The 13562-nt window shown below is 44.5% G+C and overlaps 1 protein-coding gene across 1 annotated transcript; it reads right to left on the bottom strand.

The window, feature by feature from the left end:
- Nucleotides 1–3012: 3012 nt before the first annotated feature.
- LOC121556662 (sal-like protein 4) lies at nucleotides 3013–9789 on the bottom strand. The gene is made up of 6 exons (XM_045215302.1): nucleotides 9302–9789; nucleotides 8804–8934; nucleotides 8410–8589; nucleotides 4967–5152; nucleotides 4496–4607; nucleotides 3013–4366 (listed from the first exon to the last, which is right to left on the bottom strand). Exons 1-6 carry the CDS (start codon nucleotides 9558–9560, stop codon nucleotides 3405–3407), a joined length of 1830 nt encoding a protein of 609 aa, XP_045071237.1. The 5' UTR covers nucleotides 9561–9789; the 3' UTR covers nucleotides 3013–3404.
- Nucleotides 9790–13562: the final 3773 nt, after the last annotated feature.

The following is a 13562-nucleotide window of genomic DNA, read 5'->3' as shown; positions in this document are numbered from 1 at the left end:
GCCGAGTGATGGCTACATTGGTCGTGACGCAGAGACACACCCTTGGCTCTCCATGACTTCCATCAGGGAGTCTGACAAGACCCCCTTGCTCAATACACCCATCTGCGAAAAGGACCTCTTCGGAGACACCATGACAAAGACCGCGGGAGGAAAAGAAGCAGCAAACACCGGCTCCCAAACAGCCGACCCCTGCCTCGACTTCTTCACGCCGGCCGAGAGCAGCAGCTCGTGGCCGAAACCGTGGAGAGCAGGTCCAAGACGCTCCTAGCGCCCCTGTGGAAGCCCCGGTCGCCCCAACAGCGCCGCCGGCCGCCCAGCAGCCTCTCCAGAAGCCTAGCTGGGTACCTGCGCCAATCTGGCAGAACGCTCCCCAAGGCTTTCAGAAGCGCCACCGAACCTGACTGGCGGAAAAGTGACCTGAATACGAACCTTTTCAAATAAAGAAAAAGACAACTTGTCTATCTCCCCGTTGTGGACACTCCTATGTCTGATAAGGTTAATCAGGAAGGAGAACCTCTTGTAACATAGTTTTCACTTGAAGGGCCTCTCCTTGGTGTGAACGGTCTGGTGCTTCTTCACATAGCTCGCCTCAGCGAAGCGCTTCCCACACGTGGGGCAGGCGTACGACTTGTCGCCGTCTGTCCTAATGCTCGGCCTCCCACGTTGTGACCCAATGACACCAGAGGAGGTAGAAGCAGGTGCCACCACTCTCAGGTGGTTAGTCTTTGAGCTCCCTCCTTGACCTCTAGCTATTGTTTGGGTGTTGTTGGGATTGTGTGCTGTGTTATAGGCTAGGTACAGTGAGGAAAAAAAGTATTTAGTCAGCCACCAATTGTGCAAGTTCTACCACTTAAAAAGATGAGAGAGGCCTGTAATTCTCATCATAGGTACACGTCAACTATGACAGACAAATTGAGGAAAAAAAATCCAGAAAATCACATTGTAGGATTTTTAATGAATTTATTTGCAAATTATGGTGGAAAATAAGTATTTGGTCACCTACAAACAAGCAAGATTTCTGGCTCTCACAGACCTGTAACTTCTTCTTTAAGAGGCTCCTCTGTCCTCCACTCGTTATCTGTATGAATGGCACCTGTTTGAACTTGTTATCAGTATAAAAGACACCTGTCCACAACCTCAAACAGTCACACTCCAAACTCCACTATGGCCAAGACCAAAGAGCTGTCAAAGGACACCAGAAACAACATTGTAGACCTGCACCAGGCTGGGAAGACTGAATCTGCAATAGGTAAGCAGCTTGGTTTGAAGAAATCAACTGTGGGAGCAATTATTAGGAAATGGAAGACATACAAGACCACTGATAATCTCCCTCGATCTGGGGCTCCACGCAAGATCTCACCCCGTGGGGTCAAAATGATCACAAGAACGGTGAGCAAAAATCCCAGAACCACACGGGGGGACCTAGTGAATGACCTACAGAGAGCTGGGACCAAAGTAACAAAGCCTACCATCAGTAACACACTACGCCGCCAGGGACTCAAATCCTGCAGTGCCAGACGTGTCCCCCTGCTTAAGCCAGTACATGTCCAGGCCCGTCTGAAGTTTGCTAGAGTGCATTTGGATGATCCAGAAGAGGATTGGGAGAATGTCATATGGTCAGATGAAACCAAAATATAACTTTTTGGTAAAAACTCAACTCGTCGTGTTTGGAGGACAAAGAATGCTGAGTTGCATCCAAAGAACACCATACCTACTGTGAAGCATGGGGGTGGAAACATCATGCTTTGGGGCTGTTTTTCTGCAAAGGGACCAGGACGACTGATCCGTGTAAAGGAAAGAATGAATGGGGCCATGTATCGTGAGATTTTGAGTGAAAACCTCCTTCCATCAGCAAGGGCATTGAAGATGAAACGTGGCTGGGTCTTTCAGCATGACAATGATCCCAAACACACCGCCCGGGCAACGAAGGAGTGGCTTCGTAAGAAGCATTTCAAGGTCCTGGAGTGGCCTAGCCAGTCTCTAGATCTCAACCCCATACAAAATCTTTGGAGGGAGTTGAAAGTCTGTGTTGCCCAGCGACAGCCCCAAAACATCACTGCTCTAGAGGAGATCTGCATGGAGGAATGGGCCAAAATACCAGCAACAGTGTGTGAAAACCTTGTGAAGACTTACAGAAAACGTTTGACCTGTGTCATTGCCAACAAAGGGTATATAACAAAGTATTGAGAAACTTTTGTTATTGACCAAATACTTATTTTCCACCATAATTTGCAAATAAATTCATTAAAAAATCCTACTATGTGATTTTCTGGATTTTTTTCTCTCAATTTGTCTGTCATAGTTGACGTGTACCTATGATTAAAATTACAGGCCTCTCTCATCTTTTTAAGTGGGAGAACTTGCACAATTGGTGGCTGACTAAATACTTTTTTCCCCCACTGTACCTCTTGTGGTGAACGCTCATCCTGACCCTGTCTGTTTTGGTGGGGTAACCAGTAAGTAAGACTGCAGCCTCTGTCTGACCACCACCAGGATTGAGGTTGTTCAGTCCACCTGTCCACTGGTTGTGGTGGTGTCTCTGTACCTCGCGGTTAGGTCCTGGTTCCAACTCAGGAAGGAAAAGCGATGGCTACAGATCCATGGTACTGATCCAGGGTTTGGACCAGCCACCACAGAGGTCCACTCTCTCCCACCAGTAACACTAGATATCAGCAGGTCTTCATGGCGTGCAGACTGTAAACAAATATTGTACAGAAAAAGGTTTATATAAGAAAGTCTTTGCTGTACACACAGAAACATGACATTATGAAATGTTAACCACAGTCAAGCCCATCTCTAACTCTGTGATTCAAGTACCTAACTATATGGATCCATTGGAGTTTATTATTATAAAAATGTCCCTATGTGTTGATTCAAGAATTTAAGCATAATGTTTTGGTTCGACTGAGATAAGGGAAACTCAGTCCCTGCAATGACACAAATAACGAAGTCAGTCAGCACAGAGTACATTTTGATTTAATTTAAACAAAATGGTCATACACTCACATAACGTGAAGTACAGTACTTTTATTGCACAAAATGATACGTGACAAGTAAATCTGGTACCCTCGATTTGATAAAAATTCATTTTAGAATACTTTGGAAAAGGTTCATCATTACATTACAACAGCTTCACAATTTTATGTTAAGTAAACATGAATTAAGGCACTGACTATCCTTATCTCACTATAAAACACCTGTATCAACCTAAAGGGAATTAAGTTGTCACTCTTCATCAGTGAAGCATTTTTACAGACACCATCTCACCAACCATCACCATATAATCTACTCTGCCTCATCATACTCATTCTTTCCTCAGTTCACCTCATCCAGTTCCCTACTACATCCAAAACCAACAGAATTAACTACAAACTAACTAGTACTACATTACATATCACTATACTCTATACATGGGCCGTGTGCATTTTCTGCTGGTGTATCCTGAGGTAGCTCCTTTCTGAGAACCTCTTCCCACAGTGCATACAGGCGAATGGCCTCTCTCCCGTGTGCATCTTCAGGTGCATCTTCAGCTGGTGCTTGTGGGAGAACCTCTTCTCACACTGGGGGCAGCTGTAGGGTTTCTCCCCTGTGTGGACCCTCTGGTGCCTCTTCAGCTTGGACAAGTGGGAGAAACTGGCCCCGCACAGGTGGCAGCCGAACGGTTTCTCCTCCGTGTGGATCCTCTGGTGGATCTCCACCTGTTTGGCGAAACTGAAGGCTTTCCCACAGAACGAACACTGGAAGCGCTTCTCTTTGCCACCAGATCTACTGATAGCGTTGCTACTACTATCATTTGTCAACGGGCTTGTGTAGCCATTTGGTGTTGAGGCACTGGCATTGTCTGAGGTCTGGTTTAACATTAGGAGAGTGTGAGGAGGACGAAGGCCAGGGAGTGTCTGTGTTGTCACAGGGTCCATGTTCCAGTTGATAGATCCTATAGAAGGCAGGCTGAAGGCAGCATCTGTTAGGGGGTTAACCTGAGGCGCCATCAGTCTCTCTGAATCACAAATATAGGAGCAGGACGGAGCATCACTAGCCACGTCTGTGTCTGTTCGCTCCTGCTGCATACGAACCTGGCCTCCCCGTCCCCGCAGACCAAATCTACGCCTCGCCTTGGTCTCAGCCAGTCTGTTGTCATAGAGATTAAGTTTGGTGGTTGTTTTGTGTTCCACTGTCTGTTTCTGGTTAACAGTGTTGTTCCCCAGCCCAGAGTTGAGGATGATGTCCCATCCACTGACCTCCACTATGTCGTCTCTGGACCTGGCCTGCTCAGTGATGTTGTCCCATGGGCCCTTGGCTGCACTGGATTGGGTCTGGGAATCCAAGATGGCCAACCAGTCTCCTCTGTTAGCCTCCAGCCAACCACCTGCAGGAGGAGGTTAGAAAATAAACTCTACATATGGAGTTTTTTTTGTCAATTACCTGGTGAAGTCAATACATTGTGTTTTTGTATGTAAACACAAGTTGCTGTAGACTATATGTATTTCTCCCTTACCTTTCTCCCCCATCTTTAGTCCACTCAGCAGATCAATGCTCTCTGGTCCGTCTTCTATTGTCTCCTCTTTGACCAGCAGCAGATCAGGCTTCCCATTCTCCATGTCTACTGACTAAGAGATACAGAGTGAGAGGTTGTTGGATCAATAATCTGATATGAGCACCCTACTATGGAGCATCTTCTGATTGGGCAATGAGGGATTGCTTTGAGTACTATACACTATTTAATGGTGATATTTCAAAGGCATGGTCCCACACTTAAGACAAAATTAATCAAGACCTAGGCCTGTATCCTCAAAGTCTCAGAGTAGAAGTGCTGATCGAGGATCAGGTCCTCACCTGTCTATATAGTCTTATTCATTATGATCTAAAGGGCAAAACTGATCCTAGATCAGCACTCCTACTCTGAGAGGCTTTGTGGATACGGGCCCTGACCTAATACCATTCAGACAGTAGTTCACAGTGGCCTCACCTCAGTGAGTCTGTGTGTGGTCCTGTGCTGCTCAGCTGGTTCCTCTGTGGGTTCAGGAGGTGGTGTAGTCTGGTTGTCCTCCATGACCATGGTTCCCTCCTCCATGACCATGGTTCCCTCAGGGTTCCCCAGACCGTCCTCACACCCCTCCTCCTTCACCAGCAGCACCTCTGGACCCTCCTCCTCCTGGAAGTGACAGGTGATACAGATTACACAGACACTCCCTAAGGTACGTACAGTTGAAGTCGGAAGTTTACGTACACCTTAGCCTAATACATTGAAACTCAGTTTTTCACAATTCCTGACATTTAATCCTAGTACAAATTACCTGTCTTTGGTCAGTTAGGATCACCACTTTATTTTGAGAATGTGAAATGTCTGAATAATAGCAGAGAGAATGATTAATTTCAGCTTTTATTTTATTTCATTCCCAGTGGGTCAGAAGTTTACATTCACTCAATTAGTATTTGGTAGCATTGCCTTAAAATTGTTTAACTTGGGTCAAACGTTTTGGGTAGCCTTCCACAAGCTTCCCACAATAAGGTGGGTGAATTTTGGCCCATTCCTCCTGACAGAGCTGGTGTAACTGAGTTAGTTTGTAGGCCTCCTTGCTCGCACACGCTTTTTTCATTTCCGACCACAATTTTCTATAGGATTGAGGTCAGGGCTTTGGGATGGCCACTCCAATACCTTGACTTTGTTGTCCTTAAGCCATTTTGCCACAACTTTGGAAGTATGCTTGGGGTCATTGTCCATTTGGAAGACCTATTTGCGACCAAGCTTTAACTTCCTGACTGATATCTTGAGATGTTGTTTCAATATATCCACCTAATTTTCCTTCCTCATGATGCCATCTATTTTGTGAAGTGCACCAGTCCCTCCTGCAGCAAAGCACCCCCACAGAATTATGCTGCCACCCCCGTGCTTCACGGTTGGGATGGTGTTTTTCGGCTTGCAACCACCCCCTTTTTCCTCCAAACGTAACGATGGTCATTATGGCCAAACAGTTCAATTTTTGTTTCATCAGACTAGACGACATTTCTCCAAAAAGTACGATCTTTGTCCCCATGTCCAGTTGCAAACCATAGCCTTTCAGGTTATGTCGATTTGCACTTTTCGCACCAAAGTACGTTCATCTCTAGGAGACAGAACGCTTCTCCTTCCTGAGCGGTATGACGGCTGTGTGGTCCCATGGTGTTTATAGTTGCGTACTATTGTTTGTACAGATGAACGTGGTACCTTCAGGCATTTGGAAATTGCTCCCAAGGATGAACCAGACTTGTGGAGGTCTACAATTCTTTTTCTGAGGTCTTGGCTGATTTCTTTTGATTTTCCCATGATGTCAAGCAGAGAGGCACTGAGTTTAACGGTAGGCCTTGAAATACATCCACAGGTACACCTCCAATTGACTCAAATGATGTCAATTAGCCTATCAGAAACTTCTAAAGCCATAACATAATTTCCTGCAATTTTCCAAGCAGTTTAAAGGCACCGTCAACTTAGTGTATGTAAACTTCTGACTCGCTGGAATTGTGATACAGTGAATTATAAGTGAAATAATCTGTCTGTAAACAATTGTTGGAAAAATTATTTGTGTCATGCACAAAGTAGATGTCCTAACCGACTTGCCAAAACTATAGTTTGTTAACAAGAAATGTGTGGAGTGGTTGAAAAACAAGTTTTAATGACTCCAACTTAAGTGTATGTAAACTTCTGACTTCAACTGTACACGCACACACAGATAAAACACTTTCAACATGGAGTGTTTACCCATCCCCACTACATTTGAGTCCTATACTGTAGTTACAGAATGACTTCATTGTTGTTAAACCCATCATGGTGGACATAAATATGATGTTGTGGGTAAAGATGTGTCAGCTATGATAGGTCAAAAGTAATCAGACAAACGTGACTAAACTATTTTGACGTGTACAGTAGGTGTTTGCTAGTGTGTGGGTATGTGTAGGTATATTTAAGTGTATATTGGTTATAAAGCGCTGTCAGTGTATGCAGAATAAGGTGAGATCAGATGTGATGTTTACTAAAGTCTTCGAAATGAAAACTCCCATTTTGTGTTTATTAAACATAAAAAAGTTATAAATAAACCATATGAAAACCACACATCAACTGCAATCATTTTCTCAGTAAAAAAATTAAGTAGTTTAATGGAAGTAATGAAATAGGCATTTGTGCACATCATATAGCCTACACAGTACAAAACCAATATGTAACAACCTTTTTTAGGCTTATATATGCCTTATAAATCAGACAATGTCTGGATGCAATATTTTATCCAGGAATATTGAACACTGAAATCTGTTACTTTCGTTATTCCAAATGCACTTGTGGATCTTTTCTGCTGACAACAATGAAAATGAATCTTTGTCTTTAATGCAGGGTTTGATCTAAACGTCAGAAGCGATCGAGTGGAATGTGTACTTTCTATGTTATAGAGTGGAATGTTTTTTCTGCTGGTGTATCCTGAGGTAGCTCCTTTCTGAGAACCTCTTCCTGCAGTGCGTACAGGCGAACGGCCTCTCTCCCGTGTGGACCTTTAGGTGCATCTTCAGGTTACCAGACTGGGCGAAACGCATGAGACACTGGGGGCAGCTGTAGGGTTTCTCCCCTGTGTGGACCCTCTGGTGCCTTTTCAGGTTGCCAGCCTCTGCAAATCGCATGTGACACTGGGTACAGCTGAATGGTTTCTCCCCTGTGTGGACCCTCTGGTGGATCTCCACCTTCTGGACGCAGCTGAATCCTTTGTTACAGAACATGCAGAGGAACCGTTTCACTTTACTAATGCCTGATGTTTGTCCCCCTCCCTGAGCCTTGGCCCTTTGGTCCTTTGAGTTCAATAACTGATCGGAAGGCCCCATTGACGTGGACACTGGTTCGCAATCCCTGAGCGCGTGTAAAGGGGAGTGGGTCACGACATCTGGATTTGTCTCTAAGCTTTCCCTGTAATCTAAGAAATCTCTGCCTTGTGAGTGTCCTTCTCCTAAGTGAGTCTCATTCCATATCAGAGGAGTGTCGCCCTCCACTTTCACAGTCACCTCATTTATGACTATAACCTCCTCTTTCTTATCTAGGCACCCTTCAGAGTATACACTACTACTGTACTGGTTCCAGTCCCCTCTAGACAGATCAGTCTGTGTCTCTAAACCCAAGGGCATGTTGCCAGGGTCCATCTCTGTAGTGTAAGAACAAGACAGATCTTTGCTAGTCTCTAACACGTCACCTGAGTCTCGATGGGAATGAACCGTCCTCGGGCTACCGTAAAGTAAATACTCTGAGCTGGGAGCAGGAGGACAGCCCGGTCTCCCCAGGCCCAGTCTCTTTGGGTCTGACCTGTGGTCAGATGCTGTGTGTAAGAGCCTTTGTGTTACAGTTAAAGTCTCTGTGCCTGTCTCTGACTTGAGGACGGCGTTCGGCGTTCCACTGACCTCCGTCATGCTGTGTCGGATCCTGTGCTGGGGCACCGTGGCGAGGTCTGCCGTGGCTACAGGAGGCGCCACTCCAACCGCTGCTCCAGTCTGGATATTTCTGCTGTGTTGTGGGTCGTCTCTTTCAGTCGTCTCCTGCTTGACCAGAGACAATCCTCCAGTACCTGCAGCCTCTGCAGACTGACACAAGAAGAGATTAGGTTATTATCGGTACATGAGTTTAATTGGATAACAATCAGGGAATATAATAACAATGTCGCAGGGAAGTCTCACAAGCTCCCCTATGGCAGATAAATAAGGATGTACATGTAAGCAAATGAATAGCTGAGGGGAGCCTTTCTGAAATAAACGAGCTACAGTTGATGTACTGTCATTTTTACATCATGACACTAACCTCTATCATGATAACATGCTGGGTTGAGGTTCCACTCCCCTCATCAACAGTGATTGGTTGGTCATCTGTCCATGCACTGTGTCCCGCTGGCTTCACAAAGCTCATGTGGCCTCCAGTGAAAAGTCCTTCACCTAAGATAGTGATTGGGGGAAAAGGGGTGGTTAAATTAGGTACTGTCAATGCGCAACTCTATATTGTACACTATTGACACTGTCTACAATTGGCAAGGATGTAAGGTAACACTATTTCTTGATCAATGTGTTATGTTCCATGCATCACATTGTTTTCATTGAGTAGATAATAGGAAATTCAGTAAATCAAGAATCTGGATAGAATATGATAGTGTCTTTGCGCAAGTGCTTACTATCCAAAAACTGACCAAGACCCGATTCTGGTTAACACATCTGAACACGTGTGCAGAAGGTAATGGAGCTAAAGGCACTGAGCTATTTATGAACGGCGACAGGTCGCGCAGCCTCGGTCTTATGCAAAATGTACCTCTTGCTATTCCTCTGTATCGGTCGACGACCTTGACACTACTTGGACGACTGGCGAGGACGCGCTCCCGTGCCACCTTCATGTCCATTAGTTGTAGTTTCTTCCGCAACCCCCTGTTTTCTTTCTGACTTTGAGAAATTTCCAATCGAAACACTGCATAGTCGTCGTCTACAAGTTTACAGATCTCTGCCACGGCTGCATTCGCTAGCACCTCCATAATGGAAGCTATTTGAGTGTGAAAAACCATACAGTTAGCCATTGTTAGCAACTAGCTAGCGTTACGTAGCTCTATCAACCAAGTCCTGTCTCCAACGCGAATTAAAGACTACCTACTGTAAGTATGTGATGCTATGCAGTTAAAATTAGTCACATTTTTTTCCCCCATTGTGTTAATAAACCTATAAATAACAACAATAAAAATGCTAACGTGGAAATTGTTCTTGATTACTGTTCACTTCCGTTTACTACTTCTTCTTCGATGTCATGGTGTTCACACATTTTGTTTGTGCATGCCGCCACCTAGTGTGTGGTCGATCACGTTACATTTTGTGATACAAAAATTAAAAACGGGAAAAACGGAGTAAAAAACCCCACCACTAACTAACCCTACACCTATCTACCACTATTTCATAAAACAAATAAAAATCACCACCCCATTCCACTACTTTAACGGCCTGGGAGGACGGGACTCTTCCGTTAAACAGACCTTGTAACTCTTACATTTACGTCATTTAGCAGGCGCTCTTATCCAGAGCGACTTACAGTTAGTGCATACATTTTCATACTGGCCCCCCCGTGGAAACGAACCCACAACCCTGGCGTTGCAAGCGCCATGCTCTACCAACTGAGCTTCAGGGGACTTCTGCAGTCAAACCTGGCAAACCCAAGTACTTCTCAGCAGCTGCCACCACAACATATATTTTTGGTGATTTACATTCCATTCCTGTGGTACAGTTGATAATCATGGCAATGAATGCTAAGAAGCCAACCTTACTGAAGCACAAATTCGTATTACTCTGTATTGGCCTAATACTCACCCTTGACCAATCACTGTCTACTGGCAACCTCAACCTGTCTCTCTTGCACTGGGCACTTCTAACCCCCAACAACATGGGCACCCCAACAATTGACACACTTTTTTCCACCTATACTACACATTCCTTTGTCCCATACCTTCCTGCACACTTCACATCTCGTTATCTCCCTCATACACACTGCTGCAACATTACCATATGCTTGGCATCTGAAAGTGGGTTTACCTCCCGAGTGGCGCAGTGGTCTAAGGCACTGCATCACAGTGCTAGCTGTGCCACTAGAGATCCTGGTTCGAATCCAGGTCTGTCGTAGCCGGCCGCAACCGGGAGACCCATGGGGCGGCGCACAATTGGCCCAGGGTAGGAGACGGAATGGCCAGCAGGGATGTAGCTCAGTTGGTAGAGCATGGGTTGTGGGTTTGATTCCCACGGGAGGCCAGTATGAAAAAAAAATGAAAAAAATTTATGCACTCACTAACTGTAAGTCGCTCTGGATAAGAGCGTCTGCTAAATGACAATTTTTTTTTAAAAAAGAATATGGAAAAAATGTTCACCACAAAAGCTCTCACGGGATAACTGACATATCCCAACATGACTTTATCTGGTAAAGACTGCTTCAAAACTCAAAAGGACAGACAGTTTTGCCACCGGGTCTGCATCGCACCAAAACGGCAGGCATCACAGACACAGGGAATCTTCTAAATTAAACCCACCCCAGTAATCACTCCTTTCAAAGGCGCCCTGCTCCAGAGAGTAAAGCAAGTCACAGGTCTTGTCCCCAGGCACGTAACGCAAAGAAACACAGAAAATCCTCACAAGTCCACTTCAAGCTACCTTCACCAATTTAACAGTTCCCAATTTATTTTCTACCCACCTAAAGAATAGTTCCCCTGCGTACCTTTCAAGCCACGATTTCTCCCTGTTGTGGACACTCCTATGTTTGATAAGGTTACTCAAGAAGGAGAAGCTCTTGTAACACAGCTTACACTTGAAGGGCCTCTCCCTGGTTTGAACGGTCTGGTGCTTCTTCACATAGTTTGCCTTAGAAAAGTACTTCCCACACGTGGGACAGGCGTAAGGCATGTCGGCGTTCGTCCTAATGCTCGCCCTCCCACGTTGTGACCCAATTACACTAGAGGAGGTAGAAGCAAGAGCCACCAGCCTAGGGTCTTAGTCTTTGACCTCCCTCCTTGACCTCTAGCCATTGTTTGGATGTTGTTGGGATTGTGTGCTGAGTTATAGGCTAGGTACCTTTCATGGTGAATCAAACAGACAGAACCAGCACAGACACAAATGTAACACATAGCATAAAATAATGCAACCAGCAAAACAAAAACCAGTGTTTACACAACCTATGGTAGCCTAACACCACTATCACACCATCACCAATAGCGACAACAACAGTGACACATCAAAGGTGACAGGCTTGTGGGGCTGAAAGGAGAGCGACCATGGCTAAAGGAGAGCGTAGTTTTGGTCAAACACATAGACACGGCCGATAGGGCATCAAAGTGTTAAAGAATAAGTAGCCGATCTCTGAAGGCTTAGAAGGCCCTCAAGGTTCCCCACTGGTTCCCAGGGTGACATGCTCGGATAATTATGGATACTGTGATGTTTGTATCATAGGAACAGGAGGGTCTATCTCTATCAGCCCCAATACCCTGCTTGATCCCTGCACCAAAACTGTGAAGATAATTGTCTGGGCTGCAGACTGGATCCCTGACTGGAGCTTCTGTCCCTCTGATGACCACCAGGACTGAAGATGTTTAGTCCACCTGTCCACTGGTTGTGTTCTGTGTGGTGGTGGTGGTCTCTGTCCCTCGTAGTTCGGTCCTGGTTACAACTCGGGAAGGAACAGCGACGGCTCCTGATCCAGGGTACAGTCACGGGGCCAGGGTTTGTGACCAGCCGCTTCAGAGATCCTGTCATTGCCCTAAACACAAGTTGTACAGAAAAGCATAAAGGTTTCTATAAGTCTTTGCTGAACACGACAAATTATAAAATGTTAACCACAGGAAGCCCATCACTAACACTGTGATTCAAGTACCTGACAATATGGAGCCATTGGAGTTTATAAAAATTGTCCATATGTGTTGATTCAAGAATGAAGTATAATGTTTTGGTTCGACTGAGATAAGGGAAATGCAGTCCCTGCAATGATAGAAAAATAACGAAGTTAGTGAGAACTGTCAATTTTGTATTTAATTTCAACAAAATGGTCATACAATCACAAAATGTTAAGTACAATACTTGTATTGCACAAGACAATACATGACAAGTAGAATAACTTTTCTCACTATGGTAACACTTTACCTTTTCTGTAAATCTGGTACCCTCGCTTTGATAAAATACATTTTAGAATCGTTTTTGAAAAGGTTCAACATTACATTACACACATCTTCACTACTTTATGTCAAGTAAATATGAATTAAGGCACTATCATTTCCTCATAAAACACCAGCATCAAACAACAGGACAAGGTTGTCACTTTTCATCAGTGAAGCATTTTTACAGACACCATCACACCAACCATCACCATATCATCTACTCTACCTCATCATACTCATTCTTTCCTCAGTTCACCTCATCCAGTTCCATACTACAACCCAAACCAACAACATTAACTACAAACGAACTAACTAGTACTACAGTGCCTTCAGAAAGTATTCACACCCATTGACTTTTTCCACATTTTGTTGTGTTACAAAGTGGGATTAAAATGGAAGTCATTTTTTGTCAATGATCTACTAAAAATACTCTGTCAAAGTGAAAGAAAAATTCTAACATTTGTAAAAAAATATATATATAATATATATAAGAAATAAAACACACAACCCATAGGCGCTACAGAGGGTAGTGCGTTCGGCCCAGTACATCACTGGGGCCAAGCTTCCTGCCATCCAGGACCTACAGTGCCTTCGGAAAGTATTCAGACCCCTTGACTTTCTCCACGTTCTGTTACGTTACAGCCATATTCTAAAATGAATTAAATAAATAACATTCCTCAGCAATCTACACACAATACCCCATAATGAAAAAAGCAAAAACAGGTTTTTAGACATTTTTGCAGATGTATTAAACATTCTAAACAGAAATACCTTATTTACATAAGTATTCAGACCCTTTGCTATGAGACTCGAAATTGAGCTCAGGTGCATCCTGTTTCCATTGATCATCGTTGAGATCTTTCTACAACTTGATTGGAGTCCACCTGTGGTAAATTCAAT

Source organism: Coregonus clupeaformis, unplaced genomic scaffold (assembly GCF_020615455.1).
Source record: "Coregonus clupeaformis isolate EN_2021a unplaced genomic scaffold, ASM2061545v1 scaf0421, whole genome shotgun sequence".
Lineage (NCBI taxonomy): Eukaryota > Metazoa > Chordata > Actinopteri > Salmoniformes > Salmonidae > Coregonus > Coregonus clupeaformis.
Note: the sequence above shows the minus strand (reverse complement) of the source record. Positions and strands in the feature narration are given on the sequence as shown.

What these genes read in the sequence shown, in the direction of transcription:
- LOC121556662 (XM_045215302.1), bottom strand. Translation starts at nt 9,560, where the DNA reads ATGGCTAACTGTATGGTTTTTCACACTCAAATAGCTTCCATTATGGAG. An exon ending in ATACAGAGGAATAGCAAGAG is followed by an intron (nt 8,935 to 9,301) that starts GTACATTTTGCA and finishes TCACTATCTTAG; the next exon opens with GTGAAGGACTTTTCACTGGA. An exon ending in CCACACACAGACTCACTGAG is followed by an intron (nt 4,608 to 4,966) that starts GTGAGGCCACTG and finishes TGTATCTCTTAG; the next exon opens with TCAGTAGACATGGAGAATGG.